General features: G+C 63.8%; 1 protein-coding gene across 1 annotated transcript; it reads left to right on the forward strand.

The window, feature by feature from the left end:
• Positions 1-56: 56 nt before the first annotated feature.
• On the forward strand, positions 57-15,741 carry LOC105471183 (ADAM metallopeptidase domain 8). Its single transcript, XM_011723553.2, has 23 exons — positions 57-2,836; positions 3,974-4,077; positions 5,209-5,285; positions 5,412-5,490; positions 5,603-5,679; positions 6,000-6,189; positions 6,424-6,486; positions 6,577-6,645; positions 6,886-7,055; positions 7,175-7,256; positions 7,493-7,641; positions 7,739-7,916; positions 8,152-8,241; positions 8,371-8,560; positions 8,636-8,705; positions 8,954-9,107; positions 9,483-9,560; positions 9,998-10,082; positions 10,665-10,776; positions 11,636-11,825; positions 12,314-12,379; positions 14,399-14,476; positions 14,937-15,741. Exons 1-23 carry the CDS (start codon positions 2,791-2,793, stop codon positions 15,012-15,014), a joined length of 2,475 nt encoding a protein of 824 aa, XP_011721855.1. The 5' UTR covers positions 57-2,790; the 3' UTR covers positions 15,015-15,741.
• The last annotated feature ends 388 nt before the right edge of the window (positions 15,742-16,129 follow it).

The following is a 16,129-nucleotide window of genomic DNA, read 5'->3' on the forward strand; positions in this document are numbered from 1 at the left end:
GATTTGCTAGTCTGTTTGCTTTTTAAAATTACACTATCACCTTTTTGGGTGTTTTTGGCCTCAAAGTGGAAATACATTGTGTTTAAGCAAGAAGCAAGCAAAGATGCATGCGGGGTGAGATCCAGGCCTGGTGTCCACATCCTTCCAGGTGAGCTGGGGCCAGGCTCCCTGAGGTCGGTCGGAACCGGGAAGAGCCTCTGAAAATGGCCAGGGAATCCCCGAAACCCGCCAGGCGTTGGGTTTGCTTCAGCCCCAGAGGCAGCCCCGTTCCTTCTCCTGAGGACTCACCCACCTCCATGCCCCTCCTCCTGCTGCTGCTCCAACTGGTCTGGAGCAGGAGGCCATGGCAGGGCCCTCAGGCACCTGGGAGCCCACACCTCCCCCTCCGTGGGACGTACCCACTGAAGAGTGGCCACGGGGCAGGCTCTGCTCCTGGCTGGCACTCCTGCCCCACCCTATCCGGTGCCGCCTTGTCACGTAGAAGTTACTCAGCAGATTGACACCCTACCCAGTCCCCCTCGGGCAATCGTCTGCCCTCTGTCTTCCCACCTTCTCCAGGGCTACAGTGGGCAGCACAGCCATCCCCGGTGTGACAGGGCCCTGGGAGCCTCAGGGCTGCCCTGGCCAGGTTGGTCTGCTCTGGCTACGTTCTGGCCAGGCTGCCCCTTCCTGCCGACCTGCATGTGTGTTGTCACTGTTCAGCTCTCAGCACCTCGGCCCCCTTGGGCAGCGAGGAAGGGCCCTGGAGGCGAGGTTGGGAGGAAGGATAGCTGGAACAGTTTCCTGTGGGGAACAAGGGTGTGGGCAGCTCTCGCCCGGGGCTGCCTCACTGAGAACACCACAGAGCGGGGGTGTGGGGGTGTCCAACTCTCGAGCCACAAACTGCTTCCTCTCGGCGGCAGCCTGTGCAGGTCTGGCCTGTGAGTAAACACATTTGTCAGCAACCCGAGTTGTCACAGTCTTAGTGTTGGGCAAATGCTGGGCCCGTGAGCAGAGGATCCTGCTAGCTTTCCTGCCTGGCCGCAAGGCCCAGAAACCCCTGGTCTTGTCTCCTGGGCTCTGGGAAACCCTGGGCCTTGAGAGGTGGGGTTTGCAGGTGGTGACAGGAGGAGAGGAGGGAAACCTCCAGGGCTGTGGAGTCCAGGCTCCCAGACCCCCCGGCGCCTGCTGGAGATGAGTGAGCTATGTTCTGTGGGATTGGGTGGGACTTCCTCAGCGTGGGAGGAGCCCATTCTGGCCCGAGCTGTGTTTTTAAGAATAAATCCCTGGGAGCTCAGCATCGGCAAGGGCCTTGCTGTGCCTCCGATGTGGCCAGCGTGCCGCCTTTGCACTTTTGCTGTTGAGTGACTTGCACCACGGGGTCAGGGAAGGGCAGTGTGATTGCTGGCTAGGCATCGTTCTGTAATACAGGGTCGCCTGCATGAGCTCAGGCACAGGCCAGCATCCCCAGCCCTACCTGGGAGCCTCATGACATTCTCAGCAGCCTGCGGGGCCTTGTTCTGTGCCACACAGGCAAGCGGGGACACCCCCAGGCAGCAGAAGTCACCTGCAGCCCAGCACCAGCCGCTGCTTTCTTGCTTTTCATGCCATTCACACTGGGGTAAGAATGGCTTCGAGACAAAATGTGACAGCATCACTCAGGCCAGCTTAGATCCTCAGGGTTCCCTGTCTTCCCAGGATAACGTCCAAGGCCCCGGCCTCTTGCCACTGCCCCTTGACCTCTGTCCTCTGCCCTAGGCCCGTGCAGTTCCCTGACTCGCCCTGCCCTGGGGCTCTCTCTCCAGGCAGGACTCCCAGCCCCTTGCTGGCCCTGCCCTGCCTCTCCCCAGGGAGGCCCTGAGGCCCTCCCCCAATATGTTCAGTCAAGCAGTGTCCCGTGTGGTCGGCCAAGCTGCCGTTCCTGCCACTACCACTGTTCCCACCCAAGGAGGGAGGCCTGGCTGTGAAAGTCCCAGGGAGGGGTCCGGGGTAGACTGTCTGGGGAGCCATGGTGTCGGCCTGAACCTGCACTCGGCCTGAAGCTGAGCCCACCACGGGGAATGTGGCTACCAAGGGCAAGCACGCTTGGCCGCAGGCCTGGAGAAGCTGGAGCCAGACCACGGTGGGCTGCTGCAGGCTTTGGTCCATGTCGACCAGCGTCAGCTGCTGTCTGGGGATCTTAGGCTGGGGACGGCCCCTGCACCTGACATCACCTGGGCTGGGACCCCCACCTGGGGCTCCCCTTCTGCACTTGGACACTTGGGGGCCCATCGGGTCCACGCCTATCCCACTCCAGCCCGTGCCTGTCCCATTCCAGTGAGGCCTCAGCCTGGTGGAGGGGGTGCAGGCTTGCGGGGAGCAGAGCTTCCCACAGGGCTGACCCTATGCACACAAAGCCATGACTGCCCCTGCCTGGGGCTTTCTGTTCCCCAGGAAGTCGGAGCCCCCCTCTCCTGAAACCGCCAGGCCCTCACAAGTCCCTTCCCCTCCAGGATCTGTCTGGCACCACCTCCTTCCCGCCGCCGGGTCCGCCTCTCAGGCCGCCTCTCGGGGTGCTGGCCGGACTTGGGACAGGCTGTGCCTCAGTTTCCTCGCCTGTGCAAGGGAGGATGTTGGATTGTTGGGGGAGGGGGAAGCGGACCCCGCCCCCAGGTGCCGCCCGTCCCGCCCCTCCCGCCGGCCGAGGGGCCCATTGGCTGCGGGGCACCGGGGCGGGGCGCGGCGCGCGGAAAGGAGCCTCGGGCCGGGAGCACAGGAACCAGACCGTGTCCCGCGGAGCTGTCACCTCCGCCTCCGCGCCCCGACCCGGCCATGCGCGACCTCGGGCTCTGGCTGCTGTGCGCGATGGCGCTGCCTGGTGAGTGGCTCCAGGAAGCCGTCCCGGGCGCGGCGCTGGGCAGGGTGGTTCTTCCCGCAGGAGGCGACGCGGGCCCCGAACCCCTGGCCTGCTCGCACCAGGCACCCTGCCCCGCTTCGGGCTGGTTCCTGGGAGCCAGGTGTCGGGTGCACAGTGGTCTCTGGGTGGATACACCTGGGCCGGGGAGGCCGGGGAGGCCGGGGAGGTCGGAGAGAACCTTCAAAGGTGAACTGTGAGAGGGAAGTCCCGCCTCTGAGCTTGTTAGTGGGGTCGGGGCCAGGCCAGGCAGGACGGCTTCACCTGCTGCCGGAGGCGCCCTGGGTTCCTGGGATTTGCCTGTGGGGCTGCCCACCCCCACTATTTGGCCAGGGAGGGAAGGGAGGGCAGAGGAGCTGGGGCCTGGAGGGCAAGGGTGTGGGCCTGAGGGGACCCGTCTCCTGCCTGGGGGAGGACCCGGGGCTGCTGACCCTGGATCCCGCCCCTGCTTCTGGAGTGACTTGGGCTGGGGTGTGTGAGGGAGCTTCAGGCTGGAGGCCGGGATGCTTTTCCGCCAGTTTCCTGGGCAGATGGGGCCGGCTGCTCCCTCCCCTGCTGCCTCTCCAGGTTAGAATGCCGTCATGGAGACACGTCCATTATTGTTTTTAACGGGAGAAAAGGGTCCTGGGGTTGGTGGTCTCCGAAACTCTGCCCATTGCATGCTGGGTCCCTGCCCTCTGCTCTTGGAAACCAGGGAGTTTCCAGTACTTGGGAGGTGAACAGCCTCCGAGAGGCCCTTCCTGCTCCCCAGTTAGGTACAACCAGATGATCAGATGAATGGAGGAGGAGATGGAAACCGTCGGCGGCGGGGGCCTCCTCCCATCTGAGACAGCCTGGAGGCCTGTGGAGTCGCTGGCACCTGCAGGGTCTCCGAGCACCGTGTGTGGGTGCTGCAGGACACAGACCCACCGGCCCTGCCTGGGGGACTCCTGGGGTCTTTTAGGCACAGAACCCTCACTTGAGTCTTTGTTTCTGAGCTATCTGGCAATTTCCCCAGGGGAGGGTCAAGACCAGGAAGGGGCAGAATCTGAGGGCCCAGGACTCTGGGAAGGAAACCCCTTTCCCCCCCCGCCCGCTTGCTGCTGACACTCCCTCCCGCAGCGATCGTCCCCAGCCGGCCCTGGGCCCGCGTGGAGCGGTATGAGGTGGTGCTGCCGCGGCGTCTGCCAGGACCCCGAGTCCGCCGAGCTCTGCCCTCCCACGTGGTGAGTCTAAGCTGGTCTGGGGGGTTCCTGACTGGCCCCTGAGCCCGTTTCTATGAAAGGAGCTTTAGCCTACGGGAAGTGGTGAGACCAGGTGGACATCTGGGGCTACCCTGTTCAGCTCCAGTCGCCTGGGGCCCATCTCCATTCCTCCCTCCAGCGCTGCCTGGGGGCTCAGGGCCTCACGGTTCCTTCAGGAACTCTATGCGCCCCCAGAAGGGAGCAGGGGTAGGTTGTGCTGGCCCCGGGCCCCTCCCCAGTTTCACTTGGCGAGGCTGATAAGCCAAATTCCTCTTTGAGAAGTGACGCTGGCCCACCGCAGAGTTGACACACCTTCCTGTGTGTGTGGGACCTGGCAGGGGTTCCCCGGGGCTAGGAACCGAGAGTGGCCCCCCTCCCCCACCGGGGCTGCCCAAGGGTGATTCCTGAAACCTGAGTGGGTGGGTGTGCACACGTGTGCACTGCATGCACGCGTGTGCGTGTTTCCAGGGAGGGTGGCCCCGGCCCCAGCCCTGTCCTTCCTTCAGCATCCTGGGAACCTGCCACCGACCTGCCCACTGCTCTGGGCTCTCATCCAGCCGGGGTCACAGCTAAGGCTGTCCCGGGGCTCAGCAGGCCGCGTCCCAGCCTCCATATGGGGGCTGAAGACGCAGTAGTTGAGGAGGAGGCTCTGCAGGCACCACCAGGTCCGGCAGCTGCTGGGAGGGACGGGGCCTGGAGGCAGACAGCTGCCGCTGGAGGGGCCTGTGTGTGCCATCCCCACCGCCCACCTCCTTTGCTGCCTGGCTGAGGCTGTGTCTCCCCCACCTTGTGCTTTCTTGGGGAAGGGGCATTGTTATTACCCATGTGTGGTCAGATGGGGAAACTGAGGCCTGGGAGGCCCGAGGAGCACTGTGTCCTTCCTGTCCACCCAAGTGCTGGGCTCTGCCGGTCCCCTCCAGCACAGCCCCACCCCCACCCCCCACCTTCCACCCTCTACCCTGCCTGAGGCTGTGGACCCTCAAGGACGGAGCTTTGGCCTGGGGCTGGAGGCCGGCACCCCTTCCCCACCAGCTGAGCTTCTCTGGCCCCCAGGATTGAGGTGGGCCCAGCCCAGGCAGGCTGCTCACCCGGGACCCTTCCCTCCTCGCTCAGGGCCTGTACCCAGAGAGGGTGAGCTATGTCCTTGGGGCCACAGGGCACAACTTCACTCTGCACCTTCGGAAGAACAGGTGAGTGGGTCTCAGGTCACCCCCCTGCCTGGGCCTGGCTCCAGCACACTGGTGTCCTCGGCGTCCAGCCTCTGGGCCGGCCTCTGTACCGAGGGGCACGAGGCAGCCACAGCACTTCTTTTTCAGGGACCTGCTGGGCTCCGGCTACACGGAGACCTACACGGCTGCCAATGGGTCCGAGGTGACGGAACAGCCGCGCGGGCAGGTGTGGGTCGGTCGAAGCAGCTGGGCGGACAGAGATGGGTTGGGCGGCCCTCCCCGAGCCTGTGGGGCTGTGGGGGCACAGCCTGTGGACCCCTCTCCTGCTTCCCCTGCAGGACCACTGCTTCTACCAGGGCCATGTGGAGGGGCACCCGGACTCAGCCGCCAGCCTCAGCACCTGTGCCGGCCTCAGGTGGGTGCAGCGGACGAACACCAGGGCTCCCGTGGGTGGAGAAGAAGGCCTAAGCCTGGGGCGGGGGTGGGGAAGGGAGGCGGGGAGGTGCCTCCTTCTCGCACTCAGGCCTTTGCTGTCGCACAGAGGGGTCTGCTCGGGGCACCCTGCCAAGCCCAAGAGGCTCACCCTCCTGTACCCTGGGGCCTGAAGTCACCTGTCGGGGGCTACAGGTGGCAGGGTAGGGGGAGCCGTGGGCAGCAAACTAGAGCCTCTGGTCCTTCGGGGCAGGACCAGGCCACTCTGAAGCCCACGGCACACCCGGCTCCCGCTCCCCTCAGGGGTTTCTTCCAGGTGGGCTCAGACCTGCACCTGATCGAGCCCCTGGATGAAGGTGGAGAGGGTGGGCGGCACGCCGTATACGAGGCTGAGCACCTCCTGCAGACAGCTGGGACCTGCGGGGTCAGTGATGACAGCCTGGGCAGCCTCCTGGGGCCCCGGACGGCAGCCGTCTTCAGGCCTCAGCCCGGGGTGAGCACCGTTGTCTCCCGTGTTTGGCTGGTCCTGCCGGTGTCCGCTTGCCTGACCTGTGAGTCTCCCTGGCTCCCCATGCACTGGGTGCTGCCCACCGTCTGCAGCCTGCAGCAGGCCTGGCCACACTCCCCCAGCACTGGGCAGGGGCTGGACAGTGGCCCCAGGTCCCTGAGGGAGGGTCCAGGCCCTGGGGCTGGGAAGGCTGACTGGCTTCTTGTGGCTGTTCCCAAGGGCTCTCTGCCGTCCCGAGAGACGCGCTATGTGGAGCTCTATGTGGTCGCGGACAATGCAGAGGTGCGCTGGGGGCGGGGAAGATGGGAGAGCGGCCGGCGGAGGGTGGATGGGGGGTGTGTGGGCTCCAACCTGAGGGTCTCGTGTCCCCAGTTCCAGATGCTGGGGAGCGAAGCAGCCGTGCGCCATCGGGTGCTGGAGGTGGTGAACCACGTGGACAAGGTGGGCAGCAGTCCTGGCTGCAGAGGTCCTGGCTGCAGAGGTGCCGGCTGCAGAGGTGCCGGAGCCCCTGGTGGGAGGTGGGGGAGCGTTGCCACGGGATTCGTTCCACCTGCTCTGCCTCTGCCCCACACCTGTGCCTGGCCCTACCTCGCAGTGGGACAGGTGCAGCCTCCGCCCCCACCCTCCCTGCTGCACCTTCCGCCACCCCGCCTGACCCCCAGGACTCCACCATCTCTCCAGCTATATCAGAAACTCAACTTCCGTGTGGTCCTGGTGGGCCTGGAGATTTGGAATCGTCAGGACAGGTTCCACGTCAGCCCCCATCCCGATGTCACACTGGAGAACCTCCTGGCCTGGCAGGCACAGCGGCTGACACAGCGGCACCTGCAGGACAACGTGCAGCTCATCACGTGAGTTGGCGGAGTGGGCAGGGTGGGGAGGGCTGGGGAGGGAGGGTGGACAGGGTTGGGGTGGGAGGGAAGTGGGGAGGGAGCCATGTCCAGGGCATCTGTGTCACTCCCACTTTCAGGGGCGTCGACTTCACTGGGACCACCGTGGGGCTTGCCAGGGTGTCTGCCATGTGCTCCCACGGCTCAGGGGCTGTGAACCAGGTGAGGGGCTCTTGCCCAGGTTTGCCAGGCCAAGGCCAGAGGGGCTAGGGGAGGGGAAGCCTCGGTTCAGGTCTCTGGAGCAGGCCACCTTCCCTCAGGCCAGGTTTAATGCCTGATTTTATGTTTTAAGGTGGTGTTGGCGGGAAGCTGTGCCAAGTCCTGGGCCCTGGTGGGGTGAGGGTGGCAGGTGTGGGGAGTTGGCCACATGGTTCCTGAGAGCACAGACCCTCCCACAGGACCACAGCAAGAACCCCGTGGGCGTGGCCTGCACCATGGCCCACGAGATGGGCCACAACCTGGGCATGGACCACGACGAGAACGTCCAGGGCTGCCACTGCCGGGAACCCTCTGAGGCCGGCCGCTGCATTATGGCGGGCAGCATTGGGTGAGGCGGCCGGGCCTGGCGGAGCCAGGGTATGCTGGAGGTGCAAGGTGGGTGGGGAAGGGCCCGGCCGCCTCCCTGACGGGTCGCTCCCCACCAGCTCCACGTTCCCCAGGATGTTCAGTGACTGCAGCCGGGCCTACCTGGAGAGCTTTTTGGAGCGGCCACAGTCGGCCTGCCTCGCCAACGCCCCTGACCTCAGCCAGCTGGTGGGCGGCCCCGTGTGCGGGAACCTGTTTGTAGAGCGTGGGGAGCAGTGCGACTGCGGCCCCCCCGAGGTGCGTCCACACCCCGCACCTGCTCCCGTCAGCATGGGGTGCCACGACCTCTGTCCCTTCAGGTCAGGGCGACCACTGCACGAACATGTGGAACTTGGGGCTCCATTGGTGTCCAAAGTGGTCACAGGGAGGGAGTGGCTGCAGGGCACCCCGGTGGTCAGGGGAGGCGGCCAGTCCGCCCTGGAGCCTGTCCCGGCCCCGGTGCAGCCTGCCAAGGCCTTTGCCGTCGCCCCAGGACTGCCGGAACCACTGCTGCAACTCCACCACCTGCCAGCTGGCTGAGGGGGCCCAGTGTGCGCACGGTACCTGCTGCCAGGAGTGCAGGGTGAGTGCAGCCTCCCACCGGGGACCCCCAGAGCCCATGGCTGGCAGGTGGGAGGGGACCCTGGGGCGCCAGGGACCAGGCAGCTTCCATGGGCCCGTCCCCACGGTGAGCTCTTCTCTGCTGGGCCAGGTGAAGCCAGCTGGTGAGCCGTGCCGTCCCAAGAAGGACACATGTGACCTTGAGGAGTTCTGTGACGGCCGGCACCCTGAGTGCCCAGAAGACGCCTTCCAGGAGAACGGCACGCCCTGCTTTGGGGGCTACTGCTACAACGGGACCTGCCCCACACTGACCCAGCAGTGCCAGGCCTTCTGGGGGCCAGGTGAAGTAGGCACAGAGCTGACCTGGCAGGGTGGCTGCAGGCTTTGCCAGGGCTAACCCGCTCCTGGTCCCGCAGGTGGGCGGGCTGCCGAGGAGTCCTGCTTCTCCTATGACATCCTACCAGGCTGCAAGACCAGCTGGTACAGGTAAGCTTCTGAGACCAGATTCCCCTGGGCCCAGGACATGTGATGTTCCCACAGCAGGCTCAGCCCCAGAAGGTCCTCCACAAAGGAGTCCTGTTCCCATGAGGGTCTGCCCTGGGCCCGTGGACCCAGGCTCAAGCACACTGTGTTGTGGGAGGGAGGTGGGTCACTGTGGCCCCAGCCTGCTGTGGTTCCTGGGCCCCCCAGCATGGGCCTGGGCAAGCCGGCCCACGACCTGCCTCCGTCCACAGGGCTGACATGTGTGGCGTTCTGCAGTGCAAGGGCGGGCAGCTTCCCCCGGGGCGCACCAGCTGCATCCTGAACCGTGTGTGCCACGCGCTCACCACAGAGGATGGCACTGCCTATGAGCTAGTGCCCGAGGGCACCCGGTGTGGACCAGAGAAGGTAAGTCCCTGGCTCAGAGGCCGTGCCACCCCCAGGCATCCCAGGCGTGTGCCCCACCTGCAGATGGGTTTCTGGCTTGGCAGCTGCTTGAGGCTGTGGGAACAGAGTTCTCTCCACACTTCTGGTAGAGACTGAAGCGTTGCTGGGGGATGGGGAGGGACATGGTTCTCAGTTCATCTGATGGCCATCGCCGGCTGCCACGTGCCCCAGGAGCACCATTTCCTAGGGGCTCCAGGGGTAGGCAGCCGGCAGATGGGCTGAAGCACAGCCACCCCGGATGTGGTGACCACAGCCCACCCCCAGCTTACCCCGCGGTTTCAAGGGACACGGGCGGGGGTCCAGAGCGGACGCCTGAGAGACGCCTCCTACCCCCAGGTTTGCTGGAAGGGACGTTGCCAGGACTTACACGTTTACAGATCCAGAAACTGCTCCGCCCAGTGCCACAGCCACGGGGTATGTGTGGCCCCTCGGGACAGTGCCACAGCCACGGGGTATGTGTGGCCCCTCGGGACAGTGCCACAGCCATGGGGTATGTGTGGCCTTTCGGGACAGTGCCACAACCACGGGGTATGTGTGGCCCCTGCACAGAGGCTGCCACTCTGAGGGAGCCTGAGGCTGGGGGAGCCCGGCATGTCCTATCCATGGGGGTCTCAGTGGAGCCCATCTCAGGGCTGAGGCCCGGCCTGGGTGGCCTCCGCGGATGGAACCTGCGTGGTCACCGGGCAGTGGGCAGGGGCTACTTGGAGAGGCCTCACCGTTGGCGCACACGGACGGGTACCCAGGGGCCCTCAGGGGTGAGGCTGGCCCGGGGCCCTCATGCTGGAGGCGCAGCCCCCACGGCCCCTTGGGGTCCACGCTGGGATTGGCCCTGAGCCCAGCCGTCCCCACAGGTGTGCAACCACAAGCAGGAGTGCCACTGCCACGCGGGCTGGGCCCCGCCCTACTGTGCGAAGCTGCTGACTGAGGTGCACGCAGGTAGGCTTCCCTGGCCAGCGTGGGTAGGGCTGGGGTCCAAGCTCAGAGGGCCCGAATGGAGCCCAGGCAGAAGCTGCGGGCCCGGGAAGCTGGTGGCATTCACAGTGCTGGTTTTCCCCCACAGGCATCGATGCACAGGTATAGGCAGAGTCTGTCTGCCCCCAGGCTGATGTGAGGAGGGGAGAGCCCTGTCCCAGAGTGGGGGCAGTGGCCGAGGGCAGGGCACGGTGGTGAGCTGAGACTCCAGTGTCCTCAGCCTGTGTCTTCCAGCCCCTCCTCGGCCCACGGCCCTGAGGCACCCAGCATTTCCTCCTTGGTGGCCACTGAGCACACGGCTGTCCAGAGCATCAGGCCTCAAAGGCACAGCTGTGCCCACAGCACTGTGGCCCAGGGCCACCCTGCCAAGCTCTCCAACCCATCACTGGAGAGCTGGGAGTCCCGGTGTAACGTACTGGGTCCTCCCTGAGGGGTCCACAGGGCACGGCCTATGGGTGCTGAGAAAGGCTGTGTCTCTGGGAACCTCCCTGGCCCCTGCCTGAGGTTGTGGCCTGCCTGCCTGAAGTGGGGCCGTGTGTCCCACAGCATCCGGGAGCCTCCCTGTCATCGTGGCGGTGGTTCTGGTGCTCCTGGCAGTTGTGGTCACCCTGGGAGGCATCATCGTCTACCGCAAAGCCTGGAGCCGCATCCTGAGCAGGTGAGGGCGGCGGGGGCCGTGACAGGGCAGCGGGGGCCGTGGCGGAGGGCGGCGGGGGCCGTGACGGAGGGCGGCGGGGGCCGTGGCGGAGGGCGGCGGGGGCCGTGACGGAGGGCGGCGGGGGCCGTGGCGGAGGGCGGCGGGGGCCGTGGCGGAGGGCGGCGGGGGGCCGTGACAGGGCGGCGGGGGCCGTGGCGGAGGGCGGCGGGGGGCCGTGACGGGGCGGCGGGGGCTGTGGCGGAGGGCGGCGGGGGCTGTGATGGAGGGTGGTAAGTGCTTCCCGTGCTCGGCTGCAGGGAAATGTCCCTGCTGCTGGAGGAAGGGCACCCAGCACGGGCCCACGGTGGGCGGCACGGACACCCAGGCTCCTCCATGCCCCAACGTCGTGACGCCCCCCAGCCTGAGCTGAGTTTGAAGGGCCTTCCTGGCTCCACTGGGCCGGTGCTGCTCTGGACTCTGCCATCCCCCGAGGCTAAGGCAGGGGATGGTTTTGGTGGCAGGTTGCGCTTGGAGCAAATCCAGAGAGGCCTGGTGGGGCCCCCACACCCTGGCCCAGCCCCATGAGCACCCCACCAGTTCCCTGCTGAGCCCCACGCAGCGGAGACCCCCACGGTGCAAGACACACTGGCCCCACAGCCTGCAAGCATCTCCCGCCCACCTGACTGGGGCCCCCAGGACATGGAGGGGTGTCCCTGGCTCTTCAGGGTCCGCCGCGTCTCCTGGGCCTGTCTGTCTCTCATGGCTGCGACCTCTCACCCTGCAGCCTCTCGGGTCGGCTGGAGCTGGGAGGGACCGACAGGGTGTGGTGCTGGGGCCCCGTGGCCGGACACTGACCACGTGCCCTGTGCTTCCTCCCCAGGAACTCGACTCCCAAGACCACCACGGGGCTCTCCAACCCCCTGTTTCACCAGGCTGCCAGCCGCATGCCGGCCAAGCAGGGGGCTCCGGCCCCAACCAGGGGCCCCCAAGAGCAGGTCCCCACCACCCACGCGGGCCAGCCCGCCAGACACCTGGCCTCCTCGGTGGCTCTGAAGAGGCCGCCCCCTGCTGTAAGCACCACCCCTGGCGGATTCGTGAGGCTGAAAGCAGTGTCCAGGCCCCGTCCTGTGACCCCAAGTGCAGCCCGAGGCCAGCAGAGCCCTTTCATTAACTTCACACGTGGGCTGGCAGTGGCCCCGAGGCCCATAGCAGCTGCTGTGGTCATCCTGCTGGCAACACTGAGGCTTTGGGAGTGGGTGCTTCATGGACCCCTTTGAGCCATGACAGACTCTGAGCTTGAACTTAAACTTGGGGCTCGGAGGCCAGGGAAGCTTCCTGGACTCAGCAGAGCCCGTCTGAGGACCGTGTCGAGAGGCAGATGCTCACCGGCCCGCAGCTCGGGGTCATGCCGCTGAGGGGAGGACTGGGGTGGGGCTGCACAGACCCCTCCGGCACACACAAGAGGCAGGAACCTCGGATCCTGGAGCTGGGGGTGCTGGAGGGGCACGGGGGGGGGGGTCCCAGCTCTGACCCCGGCTCTCGGCCCTATCTCCTCCAGCCTCCGGCCACTGTGTCCAGGCCACCCTTCCCAGTTCCTGTCTATGCCCAGCAGGCACCAAAGCAGGTAAGCCGTGGTGATTGGGCAGCCAAGCCATCTGAGGGTGTCCAGGCCTTCCTGATGGGATGGGGTCTGTGCACTTGCACTTTGGAAGTGCGGCCAGCAGTGTTTTCAGGGTCCCTCAGCTTCGGTTTGTCCCGTTGTTTCCTCGTGTGGATGAGGGCCGTGCACTGCTGGCAGGGGCAGCACTGGACACACCCTTCCCAGGACACAGCCCAGGCCTGGCCCCACGTGCAGCTTCGGTCACGGGTGATGTTGACAGGGCGCCTGGTTGGAGCAGCGTCCACAGATTTTTCCTTAGAAATCCCCTGTCTTCTTTTTATAGTTAGCAGATGTCTCGGGGAGATACCTTGAGACTCTTTGAACCTTAAACTTGGACCCACTAGTTTTGGCATCCATTGGTGAACATTGGCTGCAACAGTTGTTCTGCGCTGTTTGCATAATAGTGATTTTCTTTTTTTTTTTTTTTTTGAGATGGAGTGTCGCTCTGTCGCCCAGGCTGGAGTGCAGTGGTACAATCTCAGCTCACTGCAAGCTCCGTCTCTCAGGTTCACGCCCTTCTCCTGCCTCAGCCTCCCAATGTAGCTGAGACTACAGATGCCTGCCGCCATGCCCAGCTAAATTTATATATATATATATATACACACACATATATATATACATATATACATATATATACACACATATATATATATATATATATGTATATTTTTTTTTTAGTAGAGACGGAGTTTCACTGTGTTAGCCAAGATGGTCTTGATCTCCTGACCTCGTAATCTGCCTGCCTTGGCCTCCCAGAGTGCTGGGGTTACAGACGTGAGCCACCGCACCCAGCCCTAATAGTGATTTTTCTATTTCTCTCTTTCCTTTTTAACTTTTTATTTGAGCTAACTTCGGACTTACATGTGAGTTGCAGAAATAGTCCTAGAAGGGGTCTGGACAGGCAAAACGGGGGCCTGGAGGGGGCGGAGAAATTTCTGGCCAAGGAAGTGATGTTCACCAGGCATGGAGGGCAATGGGGCAGAGGCTACAGCAGGAACCACGCGTGGCAGGAGATGGGGCAGAGGCGGCAGCAGGAGCCAGGCGTGGCGGGAGATGGGGCAGAGGCTACAGCAGGAGCCAGGCGTGGTGGGAGATGGGGCAGAGGCTGCAGCAGAATTATGCAGGAGGGAAGTCACTCACTCTTCACTTGTATCGGCCTCCCCTGGCTGCTCAGTGGGGTCCTTTGGAAACTGCTGAAAATTGCAAATGCTCAGCCCACCCAGGCTCCGTACGACGCAGCCAGGAGTGAGCTCCACAGCTCTGTGTGGTGGACTTCCAGCCTCCCTACCCTGGGAAAGCTGACATGCAAAGAAACACGTGTTTTAGTAGTTAATTATTGGCCTTTGAGCTTCCAAAACCCCACATTCTGGCAGTTTAAGAGCTCTTCAGGCCAGGCGCATTGGCTCACGCCTGTAATCCCAGCACTTGGGAGGCTGGGGCAGGAGGATCACTTGAGCCCAGGAGTTCAAGACCAGCCTGGGCAACATAGGGAGACCCCATCTCTACAAAAAATAAAAAATTAGCTGGATGTGGTGGCTTGTGCCTGTAGTCCCAGCTACTCAGGAGGCTGAAGCAGGAGGATTGCTTGAACCCAGGAAGAGAGGCTGCAGTAAGCCAAAATCATGCCTCTGCACTCCAGCCTGGGTGACAGAGGGAGATCCTGACTCAAAAAAAAAAAAAGGGAAAAAAGTTCTTCAAGGATAATATGGGGGTTGGGTAGGGGATGTGGAAGGTGTGGCCGGAGCTGGACTGGGCAGATGGGCCCCGGATGGCGTTCGGCCACTGACGGGCTTTATTCTGTGGGCGGTGGTGGCCAGGAGGGTTTTTTCTGTAGCGGGCTCAGTGGTGGTGGAGCCTGCAGGCCCCTGGGGGGCAGAGCGAGGCCTGTGGGGAGCTTCATTCCGGATCCAGGGAAGGTGATGTCCAGGTTAGGGCCGGGACTGCCTGGGGCACCCATGTCAGCTATGTCTGTTTCCCTCCCAGGTCATCAAGCCGACATTCGCGCCCCCAGCACCCCCAGTCAAACCCGGGGCTGGTGCGACCAAGCCTGGTCCAGCTGAGGTGAGGCCCCAGCACACACCAGGCGGAGTCCCCTGTGCGATGGACGGCATATGGCCTCCCCACAGGGCTGATGGTGGCACTGCTCTGGAGCGGTGGAGTTTTCTCCTAATTATCTGTGGATAAACTTGGTGACTGTCTGAAAGAAAAGGGAAGGGCATCGGCGGTGGGTGTACTGTGACGTCTGTGCTGCGATCAGGGGGTTTCTCAGCAGACGCTGACCTCGGCTGTCAAGGTGCCTGACTTTCCCCCAGTGACCGCAGGGAAGGACGTCTGGCCCTCTGTGCGCCGTATCTACTGCGGCTGCCACACTTGCCATCGTGTGGATGGGCTATGTTGTTGTTGGATGAACCAAGAATCCACATTTTAAGAAATGTTAAAGGAAGTAAAATTGAGTTGTACCCTTTATATGCCTTTTATAGCAGGTAGTTTTTCAACACCATTTATCTTTTCCTCCTTCCAGAGTGCTGTTGGCCCAAAGGTTGCCCTGAAGCCCCCCATCCAGAGGAAGAAAGGGGCCGGAGCTCCCACTGCACCCTAGGGAGGCACCTGTGCCTGTGTGGAAATTTGGAGAAGTTGCAGCGGAAAAACCATGCCTTCCAGCATTCCAGGGTCCAGCTAGCGCCGCTCGGCTCCAGACCCTGACTTTGCAGGCTCAGCTGCTGTTCTGACCTCAGGAATGCATCCACCTGAGAGGCTCCTGCTCTCAGGCCCTCAGCCACTCCCTTCTCCCCGCCTTGGCCCCGCGTAGCCCCAGCTGTCTGCAGGCACCAGGCTGGGATGAGCTGTGTGCCTGTGGGTGCATGTGTGTGTATGTGTCTCCAGGTGGCCACTGGTCTCCCCGTGTTCAGGAGGCCACCTACACAGCCCCTTCCGGCCACACCTGCCCCAGCTCTGGGGCCTGCTGAGTGGCTGCCCTGGGTACCCAGTTCCAGGCGGCGCAGATGTGGGGTATCCCCAGAAAGACTCCATCCCAGGACCATGTTCCCCTGGGTGCCCTTCGAGAGGGTGTCAGGGAGCGGACTGCACCCCAAGCTCCTGACTGCAAGTCCCCTGATCGTGGGGCCTGTTTCCCATGGGATTCAAGAGGGACAGCCCCAGCTTCGTGTGTGTTTAAGCTTAGGAAGCGCCTTTAGGGAAAGGGCTGCTTGGGAGTCAGCTGTCTTGTCTGGTTTTCTTGAGACCGCAGATGTGTGTTCAGCAGGGCTGAAAGCTTTTATTCTTTAATAATGAGAAATGTATATTTTACTAATAAATTATTGACCGAGTTCTGCAGATGCTTGTTGGATCAGCGGGTAAGGGTGGTGGGTTTCAGTTCACGAGATACAAGGGTCGGCGCTTGGTAAAATGTTCTCCCTGGATTTCTCAGGCCCTCCCCAGCGGAACTAAGCAGTCCCGCCCCTCCCGCGGGCAGACGATCGGATCCCGGAACCCGCGCCCGAGGCGACTTCGCTACGATGCACGGAGGAGCCCGCCCCGCCCCGCCCCGCCCCCGCCCCGCCCCGCCCCGCCCCCGCCCCGCCCCGTCTCCCGGCAACGGCCGCGCCCCGCCCATTCCGTCTCGTCTCCCGGCAACGGCCCCGCCTCTTCCGGCCCCATCCCCTAGTCCGGGCCGCGTCCCCGCACGTCACCCGCCATGCTGGGCTCGCACCCAGC

This window comes from Macaca nemestrina, chromosome 9 (assembly GCF_043159975.1).
Source record: "Macaca nemestrina isolate mMacNem1 chromosome 9, mMacNem.hap1, whole genome shotgun sequence".
NCBI lineage: Eukaryota > Metazoa > Chordata > Mammalia > Primates > Cercopithecidae > Macaca > Macaca nemestrina.

Coding starts and splice junctions, on each gene's coding strand:
- LOC105471183 (XM_011723553.2), top strand. CDS start 2,791: ATGCGCGACCTCGGGCTCTGGCTGCTGTGCGCGATGGCGCTGCCTG. Junction 7,056..7,174: donor GACAACGTGCAGCTCATCAC/GTGAGTTGGCGG, acceptor TCCCACTTTCAG/GGGCGTCGACTTCACTGGGA. Junction 9,561..9,997: donor CCCAGTGCCACAGCCACGGG/GTATGTGTGGCC, acceptor CCGTCCCCACAG/GTGTGCAACCACAAGCAGGA.